General features: G+C 38.1%; 1 protein-coding gene across 1 annotated transcript in view; it reads left to right on the plus strand.

The window, feature by feature from the left end:
- Nucleotides 1–23,638, plus strand: part of LOC104135673 (propionyl-CoA carboxylase alpha chain, mitochondrial) — a 252,781-nt gene that overhangs the window by 51,070 nt on the left and 178,073 nt on the right. Inside the window, exon 6 of the mRNA XM_035889044.1 lies at nt 22,615–22,728. Within this exon, the coding sequence (XP_035744937.1) occupies nt 22,615–22,728 (114 nt within the window). The remainder of the gene's footprint in view (nt 1–22,614; nt 22,729–23,638) is intronic.

Consider the following 23,638-nt stretch of genomic DNA (forward strand, 5'->3'; position numbering starts at 1 on the left):
GCCCTGCATCAAACTGGGATTCTATGCATTTAGCAAGAAGTTAAAGGAGCTTAAAACTTGTTTGTGTAGTGCAATTTTTTTGTTTGAACAAAATTTTTAATAGGTGTTTGTCTGTTCTGTGATGGGATCAACACTACATTCCCAAAGGATGCTTTGGAAGTGATATTAGTTAAATATTGGGGAATGGTTTCTTATACTTGCTGCAAAAGTTGTCCTATGGCCTCATTGTTTCCTTATCACACTGCATTGTAAATGTGAAAGAAAAGTGGCTTTGAGTAAATTAGTGTGTGTTAATCATAAATCTTGCCAGCAGTTAATATTTAAAGTACGTGGAAGGAGCGAGGCTTTGGCATTCCATGCCTTGGGCTGCGGCAAATGCCTGCTGCTTCTCCCTGAGGCTGGGAGAACCTGCAGAGCCAAGAGCTTTGCAAGAGGCCATGCTTGAGTAAGTGGAGGATAGAGACCCTCAATCCAGGGAAGGCTGTGACTTCTGCCTCTAGGCTATGTTGTAGTGGATGTCTGCCACAGACCTGATCAGGATTAAGAAGCAGATGAAACCGGTTCTAGAAAACTGGAGGAAGCCTCATGATTGCAGACCCTAGTACTTATGTGGGGTTTTAACCATCCTGATGTTTGCTGGAAAGACAGAGTGAAAGAAATTAAGGAGTCTTCTGGAATGTGCAGAGGATGATTTCTTGACAAAAATGATTGAGTTAACTAGAGGAGATGCTGTACTGGGCCTCTTACAAAGAGGGAAGAAGTGATCAGGGACGTGAAGCCTATGGCCACACTGAAAAGGTGAGGTTTAGGTTCCCAAGAGGAGCGACTAAGACAAACAGCAGAATTGCAAACCCTGGACTTCAGGAAAGCAAGTTTTTGGCCTGAGTAAGGATTTGGTTGCCAGGATCCTATGGGAGACTGCTTTGGAAGTTGAAGTGGCCCAGGAGAGCTGGCTGGTACTCAGGGATAGTCTTCTCCAAGCACAGGAGCTGTCTCTTCTGCTGTGGAGAAGGCTGAGAAAGTGTGGCAGAAGCCTACCTGGACTGTATGGGGAGTTCAGGCTGAGTTCAAACACAGAAAGTGAGTATACAGAAGGTGAAGGCAGGGATGAGTTACCCAGGTGAAAGACTTTGTCAGTGTGCAGGGGCATAATTAAGGAGGCCAAAACTCTGCTAGTGTTGACTGTGTCTGTTGACTGTATACTGAAAGATGTGAAGGGGAAGGAGGACGTTTCTGTGTATCAGTAACAAAAGAAAGGAAAAGGAAAATGTGGGCTTGTTGGGCAAGGCACCTGATAATGGTAAAGAGTATGGAAAATCTGAGATACTTAGTGTCTAATTTGCTTTGGTCTTTATTGGGAAAGTCCACTCCTAGGTCCCTGAGCCTAATTGCAGTGCCAGACAAAGCGTAGTCCTGTTCACAATAAGGAAAGATCAAGTGGGTATTATGTAAGTGAACTGGACATGGAAAAGTCCATGAGATGGATGGGATGGATCAGAGTTGAGGGAATGAGCTGATTTCATTGTGAGACTGCGCTCTTTCATCTTTGAAATGTCAGTGTTGTGGGAGGTTCCTGATGACTGGAAGGAGGTAACTGTTTCTTTGATCCAGAGAACTGCAGGGAGGTAATTGCAAAAAATATGGCATGAATTTTTTTTGGGAGCCATGTCTTGTTACATGAAGTGTGAGAATGTGACTGAGAGCAGTCAATGCGAGTTCATTGTGGCAAACCATGCCTGGCTAATCTGGCAGCCATCTCTGATGCAGCCAGCTCCAAGGATGAAGAAGCAGTGGATGTCAATTACCTTGGCTTTACCAGGGCTCTCACTGGTGTCCTGTAGTATCTTAGTAGCTGAATTTGGGAGGTAGTCAGCCTAGCTAGACTACAAAGTGAGTGAAAAATGGGTTTAGCTCTTTCGAGGTCCTGTCCAACTTCAGTTATTGTTCACTTTGTTTATTGCTTTTTTTAAAAACCGACAGGGTGCGGGGATAACTCGTTTTATGCAAGTAAAAGCAAAACACAGACTATGTTAATTTGTATTACGTTGTCAAATGAGCAAATACATGATTAGTCCATAATCTTTGGCTATGCAACATGAAAGAAAGAAGCTCTCTCTTTCATCATTTATGGCACCATATTTGATGAGAAAAGGAAAGCCTCTTCACAGATAACTTGAATGCTTGCTATAGAAATATGAACTGTTTCTTTACCCATGGGATTTCTTTTTTTTTAAATTGCTTGTCATCCATGGCTGAACTATCAGGTTTGGATTTGGGAAAGCTTTTTTTCAGCGAGGGTTTTCCTTGGCATATACAGTTATCAAAATACCGGTGTGATTCTGAGAAGGTAAAAAAAAGTAATGATGTAATGTAAAAAGTAATGAGAGTACATACAGGTCTCCAGCTGTCTCTCAATGTTATTAAAAGCTGAGTGTAAAATTTGAAGAATAATGTCCAGAAAGTGAAGTAATAGTTCTTGTTTGACAAGCTATCCTACATAATTTTGCTGATCTTGTGCTTAAAGTTTTGCAGTTTTGCATATGGTGCTTTAGCTGTTTGAAAGCTCTTCAGTTCAACTTTTGAGTGATGGTTTTGTTCCAACACTCACAGCTGTTGCTCTTAGCTAGCCCTTCTGGATGCTACTACAGGTTCAGTATTGGAACTGGCAGTTTCCTAGAAATGCTTCTGAACCCAGGAAAAAATTAACTTGATGAGCCTGATTTTTGTTTGGTTTGGTTTTGCTTAATAAGTGAAGGAGTTTACCTTGGAGAAGAGCTAACAGAATAAGTGTAATGTGTGGCTGCTGGAGACTGCATCTCCCTGCTGTTTCAGATTTTTTTCTTTCCTTAAAGGCTTTTCCTGAGTTTATTGCTTTTTTTAAAAACCGACAGGGTGCGGGGATAACTCGTTTTATGCAAGTAAAAGCAAAACACAGACTATGTTAATTTGTATTACGTTGTCAAATGAGCAAATACATGATTAGTCCATAATCTTTGGCTATGCAACATGAAAGAAAGAAGCTCTCTCTTTCATCATTTATGGCACCATATTTGATGAGAAAAGGAAAGCCTCTTCACAGATAACTTGAATGCTTGCTATAGAAATATGAACTGTTTCTTTACCCATGGGATTTCTTTTTTTTTAAATTGCTTGTCATCCATGGCTGAACTATCAGGTTTGGATTTGGGAAAGCTTTTTTTCAGCGAGGGTTTTCCTTGGCATATACAGTTATCAAAATACCGGTGTGATTCTGAGAAGGTAAAAAAAAGTAATGATGTAATGTAAAAAGTAATGAGAGTACATACAGGTCTCCAGCTGTCTCTCAATGTTATTAAAAGCTGAGTGTAAAATTTGAAGAATAATGTCCAGAAAGTAAAGTAATAGTTCTTGTTTGACAAGCTATCCTACATAATTTTGCTGATCTTGTGCTTAAAGTTTTGCAGTTTTGCATATGGTGCTTTAGCTGTTTGAAAGCTCTTCAGTTCAACTTTTGAGTGATGGTTTTGTTCCAACACTCACAGCTGTTGCTCTTAGCTAGCCCTTCTGGATGCTACTACAGGTTCAGTATTGGAACTGGCAGTTTCCTAGAAATGCTTCTGAACCCAGGAAAAAATTAACTTGATGAGCCTGATTTTTGTTTGGTTTGGTTTTGCTTAATAAGTGAAGGAGTTTACCTTGGAGAAGAGCTAACAGAATAAGTGTAATGTGTGGCTGCTGGAGACTGCATCTCCCTGCTGTTTCAGATTTTTTTCTTTCCTTAAAGGCTTTTCCTGAACAGAACGAAGTCGGTTGTATGGCCTGGCTAATGCTTCTGCTCTGTGGAGGTGAGAAGCTGGTACTCTGAATGTGTTGGAGGCTAACAGGAATCCAGCCTTCAGCTTGAAAAAGAAGAAAAGAAAAAAAAAAAAGGGCAAAAGAAGAAAAAAAAAAAAGCTGTGATAATGAGTTTTAAGTACTATGATATTCCTTTAGCATTAGGGCCCTGGCAGGTCTGCTGCCTGGTGCTGGAAGCCTGCCTGGCTTGGCCTTGCCTATGAGCATCTTCCTAGGCTACTCGCTTACGCTGTGAGAAAGGATCCCAAATGCCTTTGAATGTGGATGACTTTAGTACTGCTTGCTTGTGTGTTTTTAGTGGCTGAAAACCTTGTGTATGTAGGAAGAGGTAACAGTGGTTGAGGAGCTGTCTTTGAGCATGGTTGGCTGGTAAAGCCAGACCTTGGTGTCCTGAACCTTCCTTTTTGTAAAGGAGAATGAAATGCAGAGTGGTTGGGCTTGGGCAGCCCCACTGCCTGCCACAGTGACCTGCTGCTGGGGCTTGAGAAACCATAGCTGTTCCTTTGTTTCTTCTCTTACAGTTTCAGCAAGTTACTGCTTTTCTTGCTCTGAACTTTAAGATTGATTGAAACTTGGAACTCTTTATGTATTTTCTTGTGTCGCTTACCTTGTTAAACATAGGAAAATTTTCAAGAATTGTGGAAACCACTGTAACATCTCTTGTACTTTTGGTTTGAGAAGCTGTTTTTTATGCTGTATGTAATACTCGATAAATTCAGCAGTTGGTCATTCTGTATTCAGCAATTAAATGCTGAATTCAAAGCTTTAATTTTAAAAGACCATAGTTACTAATATGGATTTTGCTATTGTATTTTTTACTTTTAATGATAAAGTTCTTCCCTATCTTTTAGGTCAATGTTAGCTTTTATTTGATAAAACAAGAGTATGTAGAGGGTCTGTAGCTACCTTAAATCTGTCACTGTTCTCTGTAAATATAAAGTTATGACTATAATGTGGGGGAGACTTTAGCTGTATGAATGATTTTGGTTTTTAGTTAATAACCTGAGTTTTAATGGTAAATCTGATTTTATTTTTCTTGTGATAGTTACTGTTGAAGTATAATTTGTATTTCATTTCTACTTGTGGAATGTTTGGAAGAGTTTTTAGAATCGGCCTTGAACATGGATTAAATTTAGCCTGAAGTTTTGCCATGAGCGTCTTGTTCAGTATCTGTGGAGCTCAAGATTGACAGAACCTTGCAGACTGTGAGCTTTGCAGTACTGACACTTGTTGACAGCGGTTTCCCATTTACTTTTTTCCTTTAGAGGAAATACTGTAATTCTACTGCAAGTTAACTTCAATAACTTAAAAGAAATATGTAGTTTTTATATGTCTTAATGCATCCAACTTGGTATTTGCCCAGTAGTAAAGTTTGTTTCTGTGCCAGTTTTTTGCTCTTTCTGCAGACAATTTCTTCTACAACTTAGCCAACAAACATAAGCATGTGTAGTTTTTTCTTGTGTGAATTACTTCTGAAAGCTAGTTTTTTTTAAATTAGGCTAATGAAATTCAAGAAGTGACACTGCTGTGTTAAGACTTTCTTTTTTTTGTAAAGCGATTGTTATAGCCCTAACAAAGAAATTTAAACGAAGTTTTTGATTTGAAGATATGTCGTTTTAAGAAAGTCTTCAACTGCTAGAATGTCATATATTTCCATCAGCTGAGCTAAAGCATACAATCGCTATCACAATTTTCTGCCCTCAGATTTCCTGGAGTAAAGCTAACACATTAACTATTGTTCTAAATTAATTTTTCAAGCAGGCATGTATGCTATGTATTCTCTGCACCAATGTTCTTTCTGCAGAAGAAATTTGAGTTGTACAACTTCAAGCAGTTAAGCCAACAGTGGCTGCCTCGAGGTGCACATAGTCAGATCATATGCCCTTTAAGAAATTTGAGGTGTGATAAGTCTGGGATGAAGGTAGCTGTTTGGTTTTAAGTTAAAATGAAAACTTAACACACCTCTATCTGAAGTTCATCATTGAATGACATTTCTAAATTTTGTGACTTTGAAGGTGTTTGGAGTGATGTTTTCTGGTCTGAGTTGCTTGCTTCCTTTCTGTCTGAGGTGCTCTACTTCTGTAAACTAAGACAGAAATTTCAGTTATTTGTTCCCTCCTTGCAGCCCTTCTCTAAATCTAGGAAGGAAAGCACTGAGATTGCATTCAGTGGAAAAAAACTTTCTCTTCTTCCATGCGTAATTTTGCCCTACTTGTTGTGCTAGAAATCATAGGTTATATTTTATTTTCACACGTTCTGGTTCTTGAGGAGAAACATGCTTTGAGTTCTGTTGTCCAGGCATGTGGTGTGTAACCTTTCTGGGCCAAATTGTTGTAGAATCACTTATCTATCACACTTAACGTGATAGGTAAGGTTGATAAGGTTAGGTTGATAAGTCAACCTTTAATGTAAATTGTGCCGAAGAGGTGAGGGGCATTGGTCACAGAGTTGGGAGTGAGAAGTCTATGTGTAGGCTAGAAGCTGGCTCTTGTTAGGGTGGCTGTTTTGACAGGAAGCCTGTGAAGAGCTTTTGGCTTTTGAACTTTGTTAGTGATCCACAGCTGCTCTGAAAGGTAGACTTTGAATACTGTATGTGTCAGGTATGTAGACCAGACACACCTAAATGACTTCACTTGGGATTTTTATGAACCTTTGCATTTATGTTACCTTTGCATTCACATATATTTTAGAATGTGTCCTCTTAGTTTCTCCTTGGAAAAAACGTTACGCTAATGTTATCAGAACAGGAGTCTCTGAGTTGCTGGCTGTCCTGTGTAGCCCCACAGGAGAATACTTCGAAATGAGCAGAGGGTTTCATTGTGAGACTATGATTGTATTTCAAATAGTCTGGGGCAGTGGCGGTGCAAGAAAGTGTATGTGAGGGTTCCTCCCCAATTCAGGGTCAGTTGTGTGGGCAGGCAGTTGCTGGATGCTGCACCAGCGTGCCTGTAGCAGTATCATCCATGCTTGCAAGAGAGCACTCTGCTCTGACTTGCATTGAGTATTTAAAGCGTCTTCAGCCAGAAAAAACACAGTGGAACGGTAGAATGTGCATCTTCATACTTTCTTTATTCTTTTGGGGTTTGCTCTTTTTTGTTTGTTTGTTTCTGTAGTGCACTCTACTCAATTTTTGGTCCTTAGTTTTGACTGGTTTTCTTCTCCCTGGGAGTAACTGGCAGAACCACACGTGGAATTATCTCACTTCCCCCCCATATTCTTTCAGTCTTGTTTTCCTCTCTTCTCCTTATCTGTTCCACCAGTTATTGATCATATTGTTCAATGTATTGTGTGTCATTGTGCAGGTTTACTGATGGTGAATGATCTACCTTGGGCAAGAAAACTGAGTGTGTTATAAACATAGGAGATGGTGGTGTGTGTTGTTCCCTCCTCATTCCTTAGCATAAAGAACTCAGATTCTGTGCTAAGTAGCAAGTCCTGGGCATTTATCTATTGGAGGTTGCTTTATTTATGTCTCAGTTGGACTGAGAGAGCTGGAAAGATGATGATGCTAATTTGGAAGTAGGGAAAAAAAGATCTTTTCTGAGAAAGCGGCTCTTACTAAGTTTTTATTTTGCTTCTTGACTGATTTCCTCTCCCCTGCCCCCAACTGGCTACTTGCTGAAGCAGGAACGTTGCTTTCACGAATATCTGCTTTCTGTCACGGAAAAAGCAAACTTTGCCTATGTCAATGAGTTTCAAAGCTAGCATTACTTATTTCAGAGCTCTGAATGCATTTGTATTGTTTCAGCAAGAAGGATGCTTACATCATGAAACTGAACTTCAAAACTTTAGATGGGTTTATTAATTTTCTTCTTAAATTAATGAAGCTTACCCGTCCTTCTCCTCCCCTCCAAAGAACCTACATTTCTTTTTTTCCCTCACTTGAACCCCAAGATGAATTGCCTTGCTTTCAGCATGTCCTTTTCTGCCAGCCTATATACACATGGTAAAATATATGAATATTTGACATTTACCATGTTAAAACAAAAAGCCAACAAAATTCATGAAAATCTCGGAGAGCTGCGTCTTACCCAGGTGGCCTGCTGTTTGAAATATGACTCCTGGTGTGTATTGTACTCTTAGCCCTAGGATTCAGTAATGAGATTGAGTGGTATCTTGCGTGAGCACTTCTGGATGATTGACAGTGAGGTGATGTGAATCATCATTTATCAGGATATTATCATGCCTACCCTTGATAATTTCTCCCTGCTGTCTGGGGAGGTGGTGAAGACAGATAGGACTTTGTGATGTCAAAGTAATTAGTGTGTGTTGGTTTCCAGCTGAACAAACTGGAAACTAATGATCAGGTAAATGAAGATGAAGTGCATTAGTGTAAGGATGAAGGTGCAAGGACCTTGGGGAAGAGCTTATCAAAATTTCATGGGGGTTATTTGAATAGCTTACAATTTGTGCAGTTGCAAGCAATATTTAAAACTACTAAAGGATACTTCTGCAACAGTCTATTTACATGTCCTTTGTTGATACCTCTTCTAGTGAGAGGGTCAGCACTAGGGTTAAGGACATCAGACTCTCTTCTCTAAGGACTGGGAACTCCTTATGATTCTCATAAAATCTGAGCAGTGAATTTCCAGCTAATGGCAGCAATTTTGAGTTAGATGGTATTAAGAAATCCCAGTGTACACTGAAAAGGCTAGGTTTTCCAGTGACTCTTCCCATTCTAAAGGGGGGAAATTACCATAATTTGGCATCTCTATACTTGACCCATGACTGGCTGATATATAATCAATATAAAGATATTCTTAAAACATTTTAATGTTGCTTGGTACATATGTAAATATTTTGAAATATGTGGACTTTGCAATATAATCTGTGATGCTGCAGCAGGCTTTTAACAAGCATGGTAGTTTCTTGGTGCAAATTTTGAAGATTTTATGCATGGGTCATTACTGAAATATTTTTATAACGTGAAAAAAACCTTTGTGTAGGTGTGTACAGCTATGCCAGTGTTTCAAATGGTGCTTAATGCACAAGACCAGCTGAGTATAATTGCCATACTAACAGCAAGTGATCTGAGGGTTTCTGTAGTTAATTTTATCACATGTGATTAGATATTGCTAATTGTAATTAACTGATTCAAAAGCTATCTGTGTTACATGCTTGCTTTTCAATTATTAAAATGGTAATTTACTCATTGTCATTTATCAGTAAGCTTGTATTTATATGCCAGTCTCCTGGATACCTCCAAGAATAACATACCTGTGACAGCAAAGTTTTCTAACTAAAGCCTCATGGCAAAACTATGCTTTCGGCTAATTTTTATCTATATAGCTTTCCTCTCTTTATTTTAGTTGCTTCTTTGGTGAAAGTGAGTGGGCTAGAATCCCTGGCAGGAATTTGTTCGTATTAATATGGCTCATCAGAGACATTATATTTAATTGGAGAGCCTGCGGTATAGTCGCAGGAGGCTGAAGGGAATTATTTAGCATTAGCAATGGCTCGTCTGGGAGTTGTGCACTAATCAAGGAGCTTGTGTGTTAACTGTAGGGATGATGGGAGTTATGACGATTATGACATGTGAGCACATGTCTGTATGAGAACTGGACAGGCAATGAGTTAATCAAGAAATACATTAAATGGCTCCCATGCTGCTTCATTATTACTCTGTAGAGCGTCTGTCAGATTGTGTACTTTAACAAAAAAGAAAATGAAATCCAACAAATAGATGTTTTTGCAGGTAAAGTTAATACAGTTTTTTAACAGAGAGCCTCTTTTCCCCTCTATTTTTGAAATGAATATGTGCTTTTAAGTGCTGTGTTGAAGTAGTGAATACTTGGTCTGAAAAATGCATTTAAATATGTGCCTCTCCAATCTGCACACTTTGTATTTTGTCAGATGTTTGCTTTCAGTATATATGAATTATTTCCCACTTCCAACTAGATGGTTTTTAACATCTTTAAACTTTTACATAATGAATAGCTTGCCAAAATAGAAAAGTTACTTTAATGTTAGTAACTTAGCTTCAAGGAAATAAAAATGCTAATCTTTTCCACTATCAGGATGCTCCAAACCTTGCAAAGAAAAAAAAAACCCAAACCCAACATCCCTTAACTGTAGTGCATGGAATATTTATGCTAGGTAGACACATTCTGTGCCCAGCATGGTTAGAGGCATCTATTTCATATCCATCATGAAATTATCTGTTATGCTGGAAAAATCCATGTTTAGAGGAAATGGAACTAATAAACTGAGCTCACTTAAAGTTGAGTAAAGCCATAAACCGACAGAATTATATCTGTGGACAAACTTATCCCAGAGCTACTGGACAGGTGAGTGTGTGTACTTTTCCTGCTATTCTAAGCATTGGCCAAATCTAATAAAAATTTTCTACCAAACTGTGACCTCCATGTATTAACTTAATTAAAGCAGTATCGTGGCTAGTACCCAAAGTGTTAACCTGTAGGAGGCTGTTATTGAAATCTATTATCTGCAGAGTCAGTATTAGTGGTCAGCAGCAGCAGCAGAGGTAAAACTGCAAGTAAGACCCTCCCTTGGGTGCTGTGAGCTCAGCAGGTTAAACTGTCAAAGCTTCTTAAAGGACGGATAGTTAAACCCCCTGGAGTTATAGGTAAACCAATCATTGAAAAACCCAAACCTAAATGCTAACAAGGAAAGAGGATTTAGAAGGAACCGTTGTGTGAGTGTGTATGTTGCTGTGCCGTGTAGATTCCATGCAACTTGGAAAGATATTTTTTTTTTTTAATTCCAGGCTTTTTAAAAACAGGAATTGATCTATATAGAAGCTTACTCCAATGTCTTATAAAAGTATACATAAGGTTGAGCTAATTTATTGAACTTGTGAATGTTACCTGTATTTTGTGAGGAATGCAAAAGTTTGTACTCTTCTTAGAAATGGAAATGGTTGTCACCTTACAGAAATAGGTTATTTATTTTCTTCGGTGTTGTGCAGGTGTTGCCTGTATAGAATGTAATTATCTCTCTTGACTGCACTAAATAATGTTTAACACTGACCAAGTGCACTATCTTTAAGATCTAAATATTAATTTGTTAGAATTTGTATGTATAGGCCATAAATATTTATGATACTGTAATTGAGCTAGTCTGATGGTGATACTTCTTATATTTTCTAGTTTTTATTTAGTCTTCAGAGGTGAAAATCAGGAGCATTTGACTTCATACTTCTTAAATTCATGCCTCAAAAAAGAGAATCCCAGAAGTGGTAGCTTGTTATAGGGGGTGTGTGAAGTAGGTGTGGGAGAGGACCTGACACTTTACTATAGTTCCATTTACTGGAACAAGAACTGTGCTTAAACTCTTGGTGGGAGGAACTTTGTAGTGGCCTGCGAAGAATGCTCTTTTATATATCAAGACTTCTTTCCTCAATACACGCGCTGTTTTTAGGCTAAATCTGCTCGATGTGCTGAAATAATATTGTCATAAGATTAATGGGTTACAGTAGAGACTAAGATTCTGCTTGCTGTCCTTGACTTACCTTCAGATGGAAAAGTGTGTATTGTAGGAGATCAGCTGGGAGGTGGAGAGGGAAAATACTCAATGTAAAAAACAAATTAAGGATTTTCCTAAGGTCATGCTAAAATAAAATCTTTATAATTTGAGATGTAGCTATGGCAGAGCTCTGGGGGTTGTAAGAAAAAAAAAAACCAACCAACAACTTGCTGAAAATATTTTTGACTGATGATCTGCAAAAGGATGGGACCACATGAAGTCTGGTGTCAGCATCCATGGTTGGATTGTCCAGTGCTGGTATTAACTGTGTGAAAATCTTCTTTAGACAGTGCAGGTTTACTTGCCTATTTGTTAGACAGTGCATAGTCCTTAGAGATTTGGTGAGCCAGCTGCTTGTCTATACAACCACTTTCAAGTGTGTGGATGTACCGTGTGACACCAGATACACACTTCTTCACTTCATGTATGGGTAATATGTTCAGCATCGTAGAATATAAACATTATAAATTCTCTTTAAGGGTGGAATGGGGGTTAGTACAGTAGTCTAGTGAAAATAAATACCTTTTTTAAAAGCATTACACTGTAAGATGAAACTGAGAAATAAATACTTTTTCTGCCTTCTTTCTTCTGCCCAGTTTAAGATTTTCTGTGTGGCAAAAAGTGTCTTGCGCCCTGCCTACCAGTCAGCTCTGGAACTCTTAATCCTGTAACTTAGTTCTGCTGATCGGCTTTTTATTTTTTTCTTTGGTGGTCCTTGGCCCTGGCTGTTACCTAGTTTGATCCTCCTTTATGGAATACTTTTTCCCCATGTATTTATGTACCTGACTTTGGGGTCTTCTGTGATTACTTTTATCTAGTACTGTACAAAATCTGCCTAAACTTGCTTTGAATACAGGGTTTGTAAATACTGACAGGCTCTGTTATAGACCCTTTTTAAAAATGTAACTTAGGGCTAGCAGCTTGTGGCGGGTTGGCTGTGCTTTGTAAAAAATGCTGCTCTGTACTTTCTTATTCCATTTATAACAGGACCAAGTGGCTGTCAAAGACATTGCATGAAAGTGATTACACTTCTGGCATAGGGAGGGATGATTCCTTGCTAAAAATTGTTTTTTTTTTTTTTTTTTAAAAGGTAAGCCTATTCTGCAAAGTCACTTAACAAGTAGATTTCATGGGATTTCTGGCTTACTGTGTTCTGTGAGTTCCCACAGCAAGCAGGCTTGATGCTTCTTCTCCATTATACAATTTTTATAGTTTCCATCGTGACATCTGCCTGTTGGAATCTCAAAGCTGACTTATCTTTCAAAATAAGACTTTTGAGGATAGAAAACTTAAGGGCCATCTTCCTCAAAGTTGTCCTATAAGGTTATGAATAATTTTAATACACTGTCAGAAAAGTAATTTTCTTTTAGAACTAACAATTTTATTGAAGAACTAACAAAGCATAATTTTAAAGAAATCTGAATATTCACATTAGTGGAATTTTGAAGCAAAAATTACCTACTTTTGTGAATGTTATGTAATAAAGTGAATATTTAATAAGGCATTTTTAAGTTTTAAAGATTCCATTCTTCTTAAAACATAATCTTATGCTGGGCATGATGGTAATTTTGAGGTTTCATGACCAAAATTTTTGTGGTTTATTATAGGTACTGCTTTAATACTCAACCTTAGTGTAAAACCCCTGCACACTGGGTACCCAAAAGTGGGTAAGAGGTGTGTGTATGTACATTAACATACACACACGTATATATGTACATATATATTTTCTATGATACATATATATTACATAAATATAAGGAAAACTTTCTCTGTTTTAGAAAGCCTGCACTGAAAGTTTCTCGTCCTTACAGTATTCTGCATTCACCCGCAACCTGTTATTTTGGGAATTTTCTTTTATTAATTCATAAAATGACACTTTAGATCTGGCTTCATATTATGTCTAGATTTCTCCAAGTCTAAAATACTTCTGAAAGGACTGTTTGTGCTCTCCTGTCTCCTCTCATTCATTCACTGTATTGGCTCCAACGATCATGTGGCTGGGAGATGGTTTAACTTGCTGATCTGACAGAAGGTTAATTTCCCCTCCCCTTAGATTACTTTTCCACTGGGTCTGTTCAGTTCATTGATCTGTCTCAGCAGTGTTGTAATTGCTGGAGCTGAATGTGGAGGAGACTTAGGGGTGGGATCATCCTTTGAGTGGCAACTTGCATTTGCATAAAGTGAGGCTTGTTGTGAAACTTCATGCATGTCTCAATATATGGTTCATTTTGGGCCAGAAGTTAGTCTACACTGGGAAGAACTTAATTATTGTAGGGTATGTATCTTGCATTCCTGGGGTTTTTGGGGGGTTTGTTAGTCCTCCAGCTACTGCTCCAGAATATGTTGCCTTGAGCTGATACCCATACTTCCCTTCTCACCTTTCTTCTAAATACTGTTGCGTAGTTGAAATGCCAGGTAGCTGTGAATTCACGTTGCTGTTGCTGTGGGCTGTTCTCTCAACCCTGGAACTGGTTTCAGGGATCCCTGACTTTACCATCTTTGGATGCTGGCAGCAATTTCTGCAGTCCATCCATGTGTAGGTAGGCAGACTTGGAAATTAGACAGCAACCTTATCTGAATGGTTGTGTACTGTGTTCATCCATCTGAAAGAGAAATTTGATCTGAATTAAGCTGAAAATGCTGGATAGGAGCATGCTACCAATACATACGATGTGTTTCCTTGTAATGTGGCTGAGTTTAAGCTACTTTTTCTGAATCCCGTATGTCTTCTGGGATATCTAGCTCAATTAAGAGCTAACCCTCTACTATACGAAGTTCTGTAGTGGTTGGCTACCCTTGCTACCACCTGATAGTATTTTCTAGACCTGCCTAACTGCTAGTTTTTCCATCTCCCGCATGCCTTACCCATTTAGAAAATAAAACAAAGAAATGTACATCAAATACATTCCATGGTAAGCTTGTTTTTGGGGGAGGCAGGGGGAGGGGGGAAAGAAACAGCATGAGAAAGATCCATCCTATTGCTTTGCTAATGTGCTTAGAAAGCTGAGATTCCATTAGGGAAAAGCTGACATGTGGGTGCAGATGTGTTTGAAATGCAGAGAGGCTACTAAAACCACTGTAGGGTGCTACTATTTTGTTAACATCACAAAAAACTTCATTCTTTCTTAAACCACTTAAAGCTCAGAATTACATACACTGCAAAGACGAAACTCCAACATCCACACAGAGCATAGTGGACTGCTCTAAATATGATGGATTGCTCAACTCTTGTGACAGATGGAGACTCTTGCTTTGGTAAACAGATTTATCGAGTATCTTCCCAAGTTGTTAGTGTATGCTCTGAAGTACAATTCTTCCATTTCTCCTGGAGACTTGCTCTGGGTAATGTACTCCAAAGTGAAAATAGTCTGCAGAGGTATGAGTGCAGTTGCTCGCTTGCAGACTCTTTCTTCACAGCACCCCCTAAATCAACAAATGCTGTTTTGAGTGGCTGTGCTGCCTCTAGTCTTCAATTGGGTGAAGAAACTTGGTAGCTGCCTCATCTTATCAAAGGGAGCTGTGAGTGGAAGGAGCCAAGGGCTCCCTCAAGACTGAGAAAAGTGTTTTGCTATTGATGCTATAAGTTGAAGAATGGGATGTTGTGGTGTTTTCCTCCTGATTCTTCTACCTCTGTTAATCCTGCAGTTTGTCCAAGGATAGATTGGTAAACAAGATGACTATTGATTTACTCTTCAACTTCTACTTTTTCGGTTATTCTACCAAAGAAAGATTGATTGCTCCTGGTTGGTGTTGACTAAAACATGTGGAAGGTTGTGATACAAACCAACCATATCATTCTGCTAAATTTCCAGTAGCAAACAAATTAGTCTTATTGGCTATAAACTGTGACAGACTAGCTTTTTTTTGGTCTTTTAGAGCCTTAAGCAGGTTTTCCTCTCAAAAGCTGCTTGAACTTTGAAAAGAAGTTGAGCAAACTTTTATTTGTGCTTGTTGGGTATCTGCAGATAGACTTGTTTTAAGAATGATTGAATTGTTCTGAATAGGGATAGACTTGATAGGCTAAAGAAGTCTTGTTTTAAGAATGATTGAATTGTTCTGAATAGAAGCCTGTAGAGGCAAGCTTTCCTAGAAAAGGTCCAAAAGAACATACTGCAGAGACTAACGCCATAGCTTCAAGTTTCAATGTCTGGTCAAAAAAGCCACCACCCTGTTTTAGTCTGGTCTTCCCAACATTCAGCTGCTCAGATCTGGCTAAACTTCAGTTCTGTGGTCTTAAGTTTGTATGAGGCACTAAGTTACTAGTTCCTGGTCTTTGCTGTTTTGGAGGGTAAAACACAGTAAGCGCTTGCAATAAAATTCTAATGGAGAAGCCTTCTTTCCCATCAGTATTCTAGAAGGTGCTTCACTTTGGAAGTTGTCTGCCAAAGAGTAAGCATATAGGAAAAGGCTTTTGGAGCCATAGTCATTCTGGGAAGACTCCTGTAGATTCTGATCTGTAATGTCCTGGGGACTCTGGAGGCATTTCCTTGGTAGTCCTGGCAAACAGCACTTGGTGTCAGAGTATCACTGCATGACAGCCTTAGCATGGGCTGTTTTTCACAGTACTGGTGATCAGGCCTCTAGATACAATGGGGAGCCCTTTCCTGTTGATGAGGTCTTTGTCAAGTAAAATTGTGTAGTTTTTTAGCAGCCGACAAAGTTTCAGAGCTTTGTTCATGGGAGAGAGAATTTTTTTTTTTAAGGTTACAAAAATAAGTTTGTGTTTATAAGTGAGAATGTGAACAGATGAAAATCTTTGTGTGTTGGAAAGTGCATTCTCTTAATCTGGGTTAGAAATGCAGTCTTCCTTGCCTGGGTGGTGTTTCTCTTCTTTTAAAGACTGTTCAGTTCAATGTGGATCCTTTAATTTTAATTTTAGTTGAAATCTGTGGATTAGTGAGGCTATTGCTGTCTTCAAGTTTTGACCGTTTGGCAAACCGAAGGGCAGGAGGGGGGAGTAGAGGAAAGGGTGCTAAATTTTTGGGTTTTTTCTTGGCTGGTGTCTGCTAACCCAGTATCTAGTCCTGTGGATGCTAATGGATGGGCTGTTTTTAGAGTCATTGTAGACTTGGAGGGGACTGTAAGTGAATACCCTATGCCAAATCAAATGTTTGAAGGCCACTGAAGAATTGTTGTACCTTAGTCCTCACATAACGACTTGTGAGCTATCAAATTAAAAAAAAAGTTTTAAAATAGCCTTGCAGAGAGATCTACTTATGCTGACTCTGTAGGTGGACTTGTTTATTTGCATAAATTTTTATTTAGGTTTTTGAAATACTGAGTAAAAATAAATGTGGAAAATATGGGATAGTTATGCTATTTATGGCTTTCACAGTTCTGCTTTTCACGTGGTTTAGAAATGTTTGCATTATTTCATTTTAGGGTTAAATGCTGTAATCGTGTAGAAGTATTTCTTTGCACTTTAAAGGCTTTATGGATACCGCAGACTTGCTATGTGCACAGATTTATTATATTATCTGTGTGTGTATTTTAGTGTGAAGCTGCTAAAGACACAAGTCGGATGGAAGATGTGTTTTTAACAGAGCAGTAAATTTGAACTTGCATCCATTTGATTTTTTTTTTTTTTTTTTTTTTAATTCAAGACTGTTCAATGCCACACAAGCTTTTTGTTCTGTTTTGTCTGTCTTTTGGCAATGGTGCTGGCAAGATTTGGGGTGGTTGGTTTTTTTAGTTACCTTACAAAGGATTTACTCATTAGCCCTATTTTATGGGTTGAGCTAATTGTGATTTGTCTTGCTGAGGGGTATTATGCGGTTTGGGTCAATTAAGTGAATCCACTTACACCAACGGATGTTGTTCCAATGTGTAATATTGATTTGAGCTATAAAAGGAGAATGAGTTGTTTGATTAGACTTCTTTGTCTAAACAATGCTTGAGATCTTATCTAGTGTACCAACCAGGAGTGTTCTCTTCACTGAGTTTTTTTTAATTGCTTCTTTGGTTTGATTAACACTGTATATGCAGATATAACAGTTTCCATATATATATAAATTCTGTACAGAAGAAAAAAAAAGTACAGAAGAATTGGGGGTAAAATGCATCTTCCAACTCAGCGTAACTGTGTCTGCTGCGTGAATATCAACTTGTGGTGAGACCTGGGGATGTGTAGGGTGACCTACTCTGGAAAAACTGGGACACTAGGGAATCCCAGACATTTACCTCCTCGGCAATGGAGGAGTGGGGGCGGTGAGTGTGTGTGTGTATGTGTTAATTAGGCACTTACACTGAAGTAAATGGCATCTGTCACATGATAAACATCAGAAACTGCTGAAGTATTATAAAATAATCTGTGGAAACTATGTGGGTGATAACAGTGATTAATAGGAAACACATGTAGATGTCTGGGGTTTTTTTTGTTCCTCTGTTGGCTCTCATGACAAAGTCAGCCTTTACTTTTTGGAATTGGTAGATGAGATTCACTATAAAACAAATTAGGGAGAAAAGCACTTCTGCCATGAATCAGATCCATAAGAAGGTAATAAACTCTGGAGTTGCTGAATAATTATAATGCTAGGATCCGTAAATTATCCTAATGTCTTCCATTGTTTTATAGATTGCATATGTGCTGAAAATTAGTGGTTTAGTTCTTTGCTTTAAAATAATTTTTCATACATTCTGTTTCCATACCAAGAAAACTCTTATGTGTTGCAATGTTGAGGGCATGCATATGTGAATGACTTGTTTATAACAGAGATTTCAACTAGCAATCTGCAGGAGCTGAGTGACTCCTGGAGAAGGTTACCTTGATTCTCCTGTGTTAAACAGAACATGTCTAGGAGTGCTATGTATATTTTAGGTAGTAAGCTATTCATTTTGCTCTCTCAGAATTATTATTATTTGAAATACAGGTTTGATTAAGGGGATAATTGAGTAAATTCAGAGTATGGCTGGGCAAGAGAACATGCTGCTGTCAAATGAGTACATGTGCCACCCTCCAGGGTAAAGGAGAGCTAACATAATCTAGGTAATTTGGGTACTTACTAGCTCTGATTCAGTGCAGCCCTTCTAAATCAGGTTACCTCTTGCAAAGCAGCTATTGAGTATTTTTGTGGTGCTTATAGCCACAATTTTGGGTTATGGGGATACTTCTGTGGGATACGATGCCAAGTCCTGGCGCCAAACCTGGTTTATAAATCCTCCTGAAATACTGCAACATAACGTAGAAAAAGAATCTCCCAAACCAATCACTGCTACTGTTACTACCCCTTATCGTACTCTCAGCCCTGAGAGCCGCTGCAGCCTGGAGCAGTGCTTGGAACTAGTCCAGGTTGAAAATGGCTGGCTAATCAGCCCTGATGGACTCCTCGCTTTACGTGCCTGTTTGCTGGAAATGTGGTGAAGAAACACAAAGCTGTTCCTGTATAAAGATCTGGCAGGATTTACTAGTTTAGGTGCCTTGCTGTGAAGGTGGCTCCTGGACCTAAACTAGCTTTGGAAACAGGTGGATGTTTTAATAGGCTGGTTGGACTTGAGCTAGTTCTTGTATTCTGGATGTGGTCATAAAGAATTGTGCAATAAAATCATTGCTGTACTTCAAATTGTGTCCAGTTGTCTTTGTATCTTAATCCACAAGTAGTTACACTATTTAAGAGTATTCATTCTCATGTTCTTCTGCTGGGATTCCTTGTTAAATCCAGAGTAATACTAGTAGTTTGTCATGGATGCAGAACTGAGGAGGCTGTGATGGGCTGGCTTGGGTGTTTGTTTCTGATTTGGGTTTAGATTTCCACAGGTGTAACAAACCTATACAGAGATTCAGATGACTAAATTTAGTCTGCAGTTTTTTAATTAGGTAGAGGTTCTGTAAAATGATGATTCAGCAGGTTTTGGTCAATCTCGTTTTATTTCTCTTGTTGCTGCAATATAACTAGCCCTTATGAAATATACTACTTCAACAGAATATACTACTTCTACAGAAATCAAACTGCTTTTACATGAACACGATGTGTCTCTTCATGATTTCTAGTTGTTTGTATTCTCTTAACAACAGGTCCTTCTAGCTGCTTGAAATGTAACTTTTGAGGCACAGGTAGCTCAGTATGATTAGAACCTGCAGCATCATACCATTTAGCTCTTTAAGGTTTGTCTGCTTTTCCAGCCTTTGTTGTTATCCATTCATGCTTGAGATTGCAGGGTCAATTCTAATATTTATGAAGGAATTGCATTTCTTCAGGAACCTCCTGGGACTTTCTTCTTTGTTTTGTTGACGTTGGTTTTGTAAACTAAAACAGAAAAGGGAGAAACTGCAGTGCTGAAGTTTTAACTGTAGGACGTTAGGGACCAGTTTTGGATACCTAGGACTATGTGATTTTTAAGTCAAGCACTTAAGCAACCCTTGAATTTGAAAATAAATATATTTGAAGCTTGTAGCGCTCAAGGAAAGGGAATTGTTGGATTCTTTGGACTGTCTAGAAATACTGCATTATAAGTAAGCTTCTGCAGAGTAAAAGGTTTACTGAATTGTGGTGTGAATTATGTGCCACTTGGCAGTGTAGACTCGAATGATGGCTTTTGTTGTAATGCTTGCTAGTAATTATGGATAGTGTAAATATGTAGTGTAATTATGTTTCTATATACTCTACTGTAAATTCTGTAGTGTGTTTGTGTTATGGTAATTGGAGTATTCTTCATGAACTATGGTGCATTGTGAAAGAAATTAAATGCTTAGGGAGGGGAATTGCCATCATGAAATACTAAGAAGAAACAGATCTCTATTTCCAGATTATATGTGGACTGGTTTAATAATTTATAAAAAAGTAGATATGAGGAGGTTCCATAGCTTAAAGTGCTGTCATTGGAACCTGAAAATCTGGAGGTTTTGAACTAGTGGGGAAGAATGGAGATGTCTGTCTTGTCCTTACGAGATTTGCTTGGTGCTCTGTAGCAGTATATGGGTAATGTGAATGTGATATGGGTACTGTTTTGCTGTTTTGTTATATCCACGTGTGATACATAAGAGTGTATGCAAGGCTGAACCGGCACTGAACTAGGGAAGGCACCAACAACTTGCAGTACGGTCAATAAGGAGAAATGGATTTGCCAGATTACAGGGGAGTGTGGGAAGGGGAGAGGCAAAACTCCAGAGAGTTTAAGTGACAATGAAACATTTGAGAAGGGGGGAGAAAGTGGTGGGGGGAAGTGCAGAAGACTGTTTATATGTATAAACTCAGTGGTTTTGCAGTATCTTCTATGGCTGCTTTTGGTACTAGTAGGACTTCTGGGGTGTCAGTGTGAGAAGTGTGTCGGTGTGGAGTTTTTCTCTTGATACCTAAAAATAGCTATCTTAGTTAGTCCTTTTCATTAAGGAAGCTTTTGGTTTTGTAAAACGCACATGCTTAACTATGCTTAAGATTGAATAACTTTATTTAGACATGTAAACCACATTGGAATTCAAAATAACAACTTTAAGCGTATAAATCAATCATGCAAATAAGGATATCCAAGGGCCATGCTGTTTCTTGTACTTAGTGCTCCAGGAAGGGATGACAGACAGGCTAATCTTGATAGCATTTGATCAAAATAGATTACTGACTTAAGTTGCTGAGGTGTACTTACTAAAAAGCATTAAAATCCCTCTACATGGTTGTCTGTGCTAGTGCTTAGGGTTTTTTGGTCTTGCTTTGTTTTTAATGTGAGGCTAATGTCGTAGTGGTAAAATAAAACCATTGTGACTTTACAGAAACAATAATTCCAATGTGAAATGCGTAGTGACTCCAGGAGGTTATATGAACTCTCAGATAGTCAAGTATACAGCAAATTCAGAAGCTATTTAAGAGCTGCTCCTAGAAAGAAACTTGGAACTAAGTGGCGAGTTGATTTTCCTTCCTGGTGGTAGGATTAACTTTTGCAAAGTTCAGAAAAATGTCAATAAAAATGACAAAAAAAGTAAGATGCCTAGTAAGTGACTCCTGTGCTTGTTGTACATGTTTGGTATACTTACTTGAATATGTATTTCTTGCTGTATTATTCAAAATATTGTTTAACTACTGCCTGTTGCTGTTTCTAGAGGATTTTTTTTCCTGGCCTTGTTTCTTCTGAATGAGCCAATAGTATATGCAGACTACGGTACTAACTTTAATTTGTCATACTTGACAGCCTTAGTGCTACTTGCAAATAAAATTTCATTTCACAAAGAACAAAATTTCGTGTTCATAAACTAAAAATACTTTAAACTTCACATACGTGAATACTCATATTCTAAAAGAACACCCTTTTTAAACAACGTATTCTCAGTTTTGAATGCTGAAGATGGTATCAAATATTTCATAAAGATAACTTTTAAAATTGGTAAGCATTGGAAATGTCAGACTGTCAGTATAAACAAGTTTTACTGACACATAGCTAATATAATCTTACACGGTTTAAGCAATGGCATGCTTTCTTAAATACTGAAAGGGAGCTTATAAAAGGAAAGCAAAATGGTGAAAAACTACTTGTTTCTCGGGTCTGTGCGTATCTTACTTTAAAGGAAAAGTATTCTGAACTCTGAAAACATGTTGAAGACCAATGTAATTAAATGTGTGTAACTTTTTCTTCAAGGTAAGGATGCATATGAGTTGTAAGTAGACTTCTAACTTCAAACCTAGCTGTTTTATTATTCCTGGTAAAATGTTGGAAATGTTTGTCCCCTTTGTATAGTTCAGATTTGACTAAAAAATGTTTGGCAAATGCATATAAATGAGGATACAATGGATTAGGAATCAAACATGAGCCTGCTTAAATAATTCTCAAGATTTTCTGGTTCACGTGTAGTGATATTGAACTCTTCAGTCATAGGCTTTAATTTGTGCATGGTGCTGACCTGATGCTGTGCAGGGACACTCACTGCATCCCTTCATTCAATTCACTCTAATTATCCCCAACTTCCTGGGGAGCCTGCTTAGAACTGGTCATGAATGTTTGTTATTAAGTATTAAGATATTAGACTACCCTGGTTACATGTAACAAAGTAGTTTTTAGTCTGAATTTACATATAGATGATCAGTATAGGAAGCTGAAATGATATTTGTTATGATTTTATTTAATCAAATTCAAAATAATATATTGGAATAATAAAACATTTTGACAGTGACTTAAGCTCAGAGTTAAATGAAATGAGATTTAATGTTACTGTGTGAGTTATTGTATGTCAATGTTGATAATTTCAGTGTGTATTTTAGAGTGGTTATGGTATGTAAATTCTCTTTGAAACAATCAGATTTGTGTGCATATTTCAGGATGATGGTAATTATTTTTGCTGGGAGCATCTGTTAATGCAGAATATTGCCTCTTCAGGTTCACGTGAAAATGGCGGACGAAGCTGTCTGTGTTGGCCCAGCTCCCACCAGCAAAAGCTACCTCAACATGGATGCCATCATGGAAGTCATTAAGAAAACCAGGGCCCAAGCTGTGAGTCTGAATGAGTCTATCTGCTGCAGCTGTTTCATATATAGAAAGCAGAAAAGCCAGAGTTTGTATTTTTTTTTTTTTAAAGGTGTGGGGGGGAAGTGATTGAATATGCTATTCCAGTTAGTTCATGTCACATGAGTTAAATGTGTCCGAAATCGCTACTGGAAATCAAAGGCTTTGTAGCATCTGGCAGCACTGGTCGCTGATCCTGCAGGTGGCTGCTGGATTCAGCTTTCACACCAGGGAGCAGCTTCAGTTCATTTCCAAATTTGCTGGGGGAAAAAAAATCCCAATTAGTTTTGAGCACTAACCCTTTATATGCCATAATGGCTTTTTTGAATGTTTTACAAAGTCTGTCTAAAAAGGCTTTTGCTTAAACGTAGTTTGACTCACTTCCTAAATTATGTAAGTGTTATTTGCAAGAAGGTAAACCGTGCATCCCGTAATTATTTTTGTTTCAGAATGTTTACAAAATGCGTGTTAGCTTATATGGGCTATTCTGCCTTTCTCCCATCAAATTAGCCAGAGATTCAAAGCTTAACAGGAATCGGTTGGAAAAAATGATGTGTAGTCATGTTTACATGCTTAATTTTCTTTGTTCTGTCAGTGAAATAAATCTATTAGTTGGAGCTACTGTACACAGAGCATTTATTAAAATAAAATTTGATGGGTGTATATGAGCAACACTAATTACTCTGGAACAGTTTGGATCAGCATTGTGAATTTTTTTCAAAGATGATGTTTTGGTATAATGCTTTCAGGGGCCAAAAACTTTCCTAAAAAGAAAAAAACTATTTCCTTCCCTCTGAGTTTCTGAATATGGAAGCCAGTTGTTTAGGCTTTTTGGAAGAGGGGAATAAAATGACTTATACTTTGTCTATTGGAGTATATTGCATCAAGAATCTTCTGT

The sequence above is a fragment of the Egretta garzetta genome, unplaced genomic scaffold, assembly GCF_000687185.1.
Source record: "Egretta garzetta isolate BGI_Z169 unplaced genomic scaffold, ASM68718v1 scaffold182, whole genome shotgun sequence".
Classification (NCBI taxonomy): domain Eukaryota; kingdom Metazoa; phylum Chordata; class Aves; order Pelecaniformes; family Ardeidae; genus Egretta; species Egretta garzetta.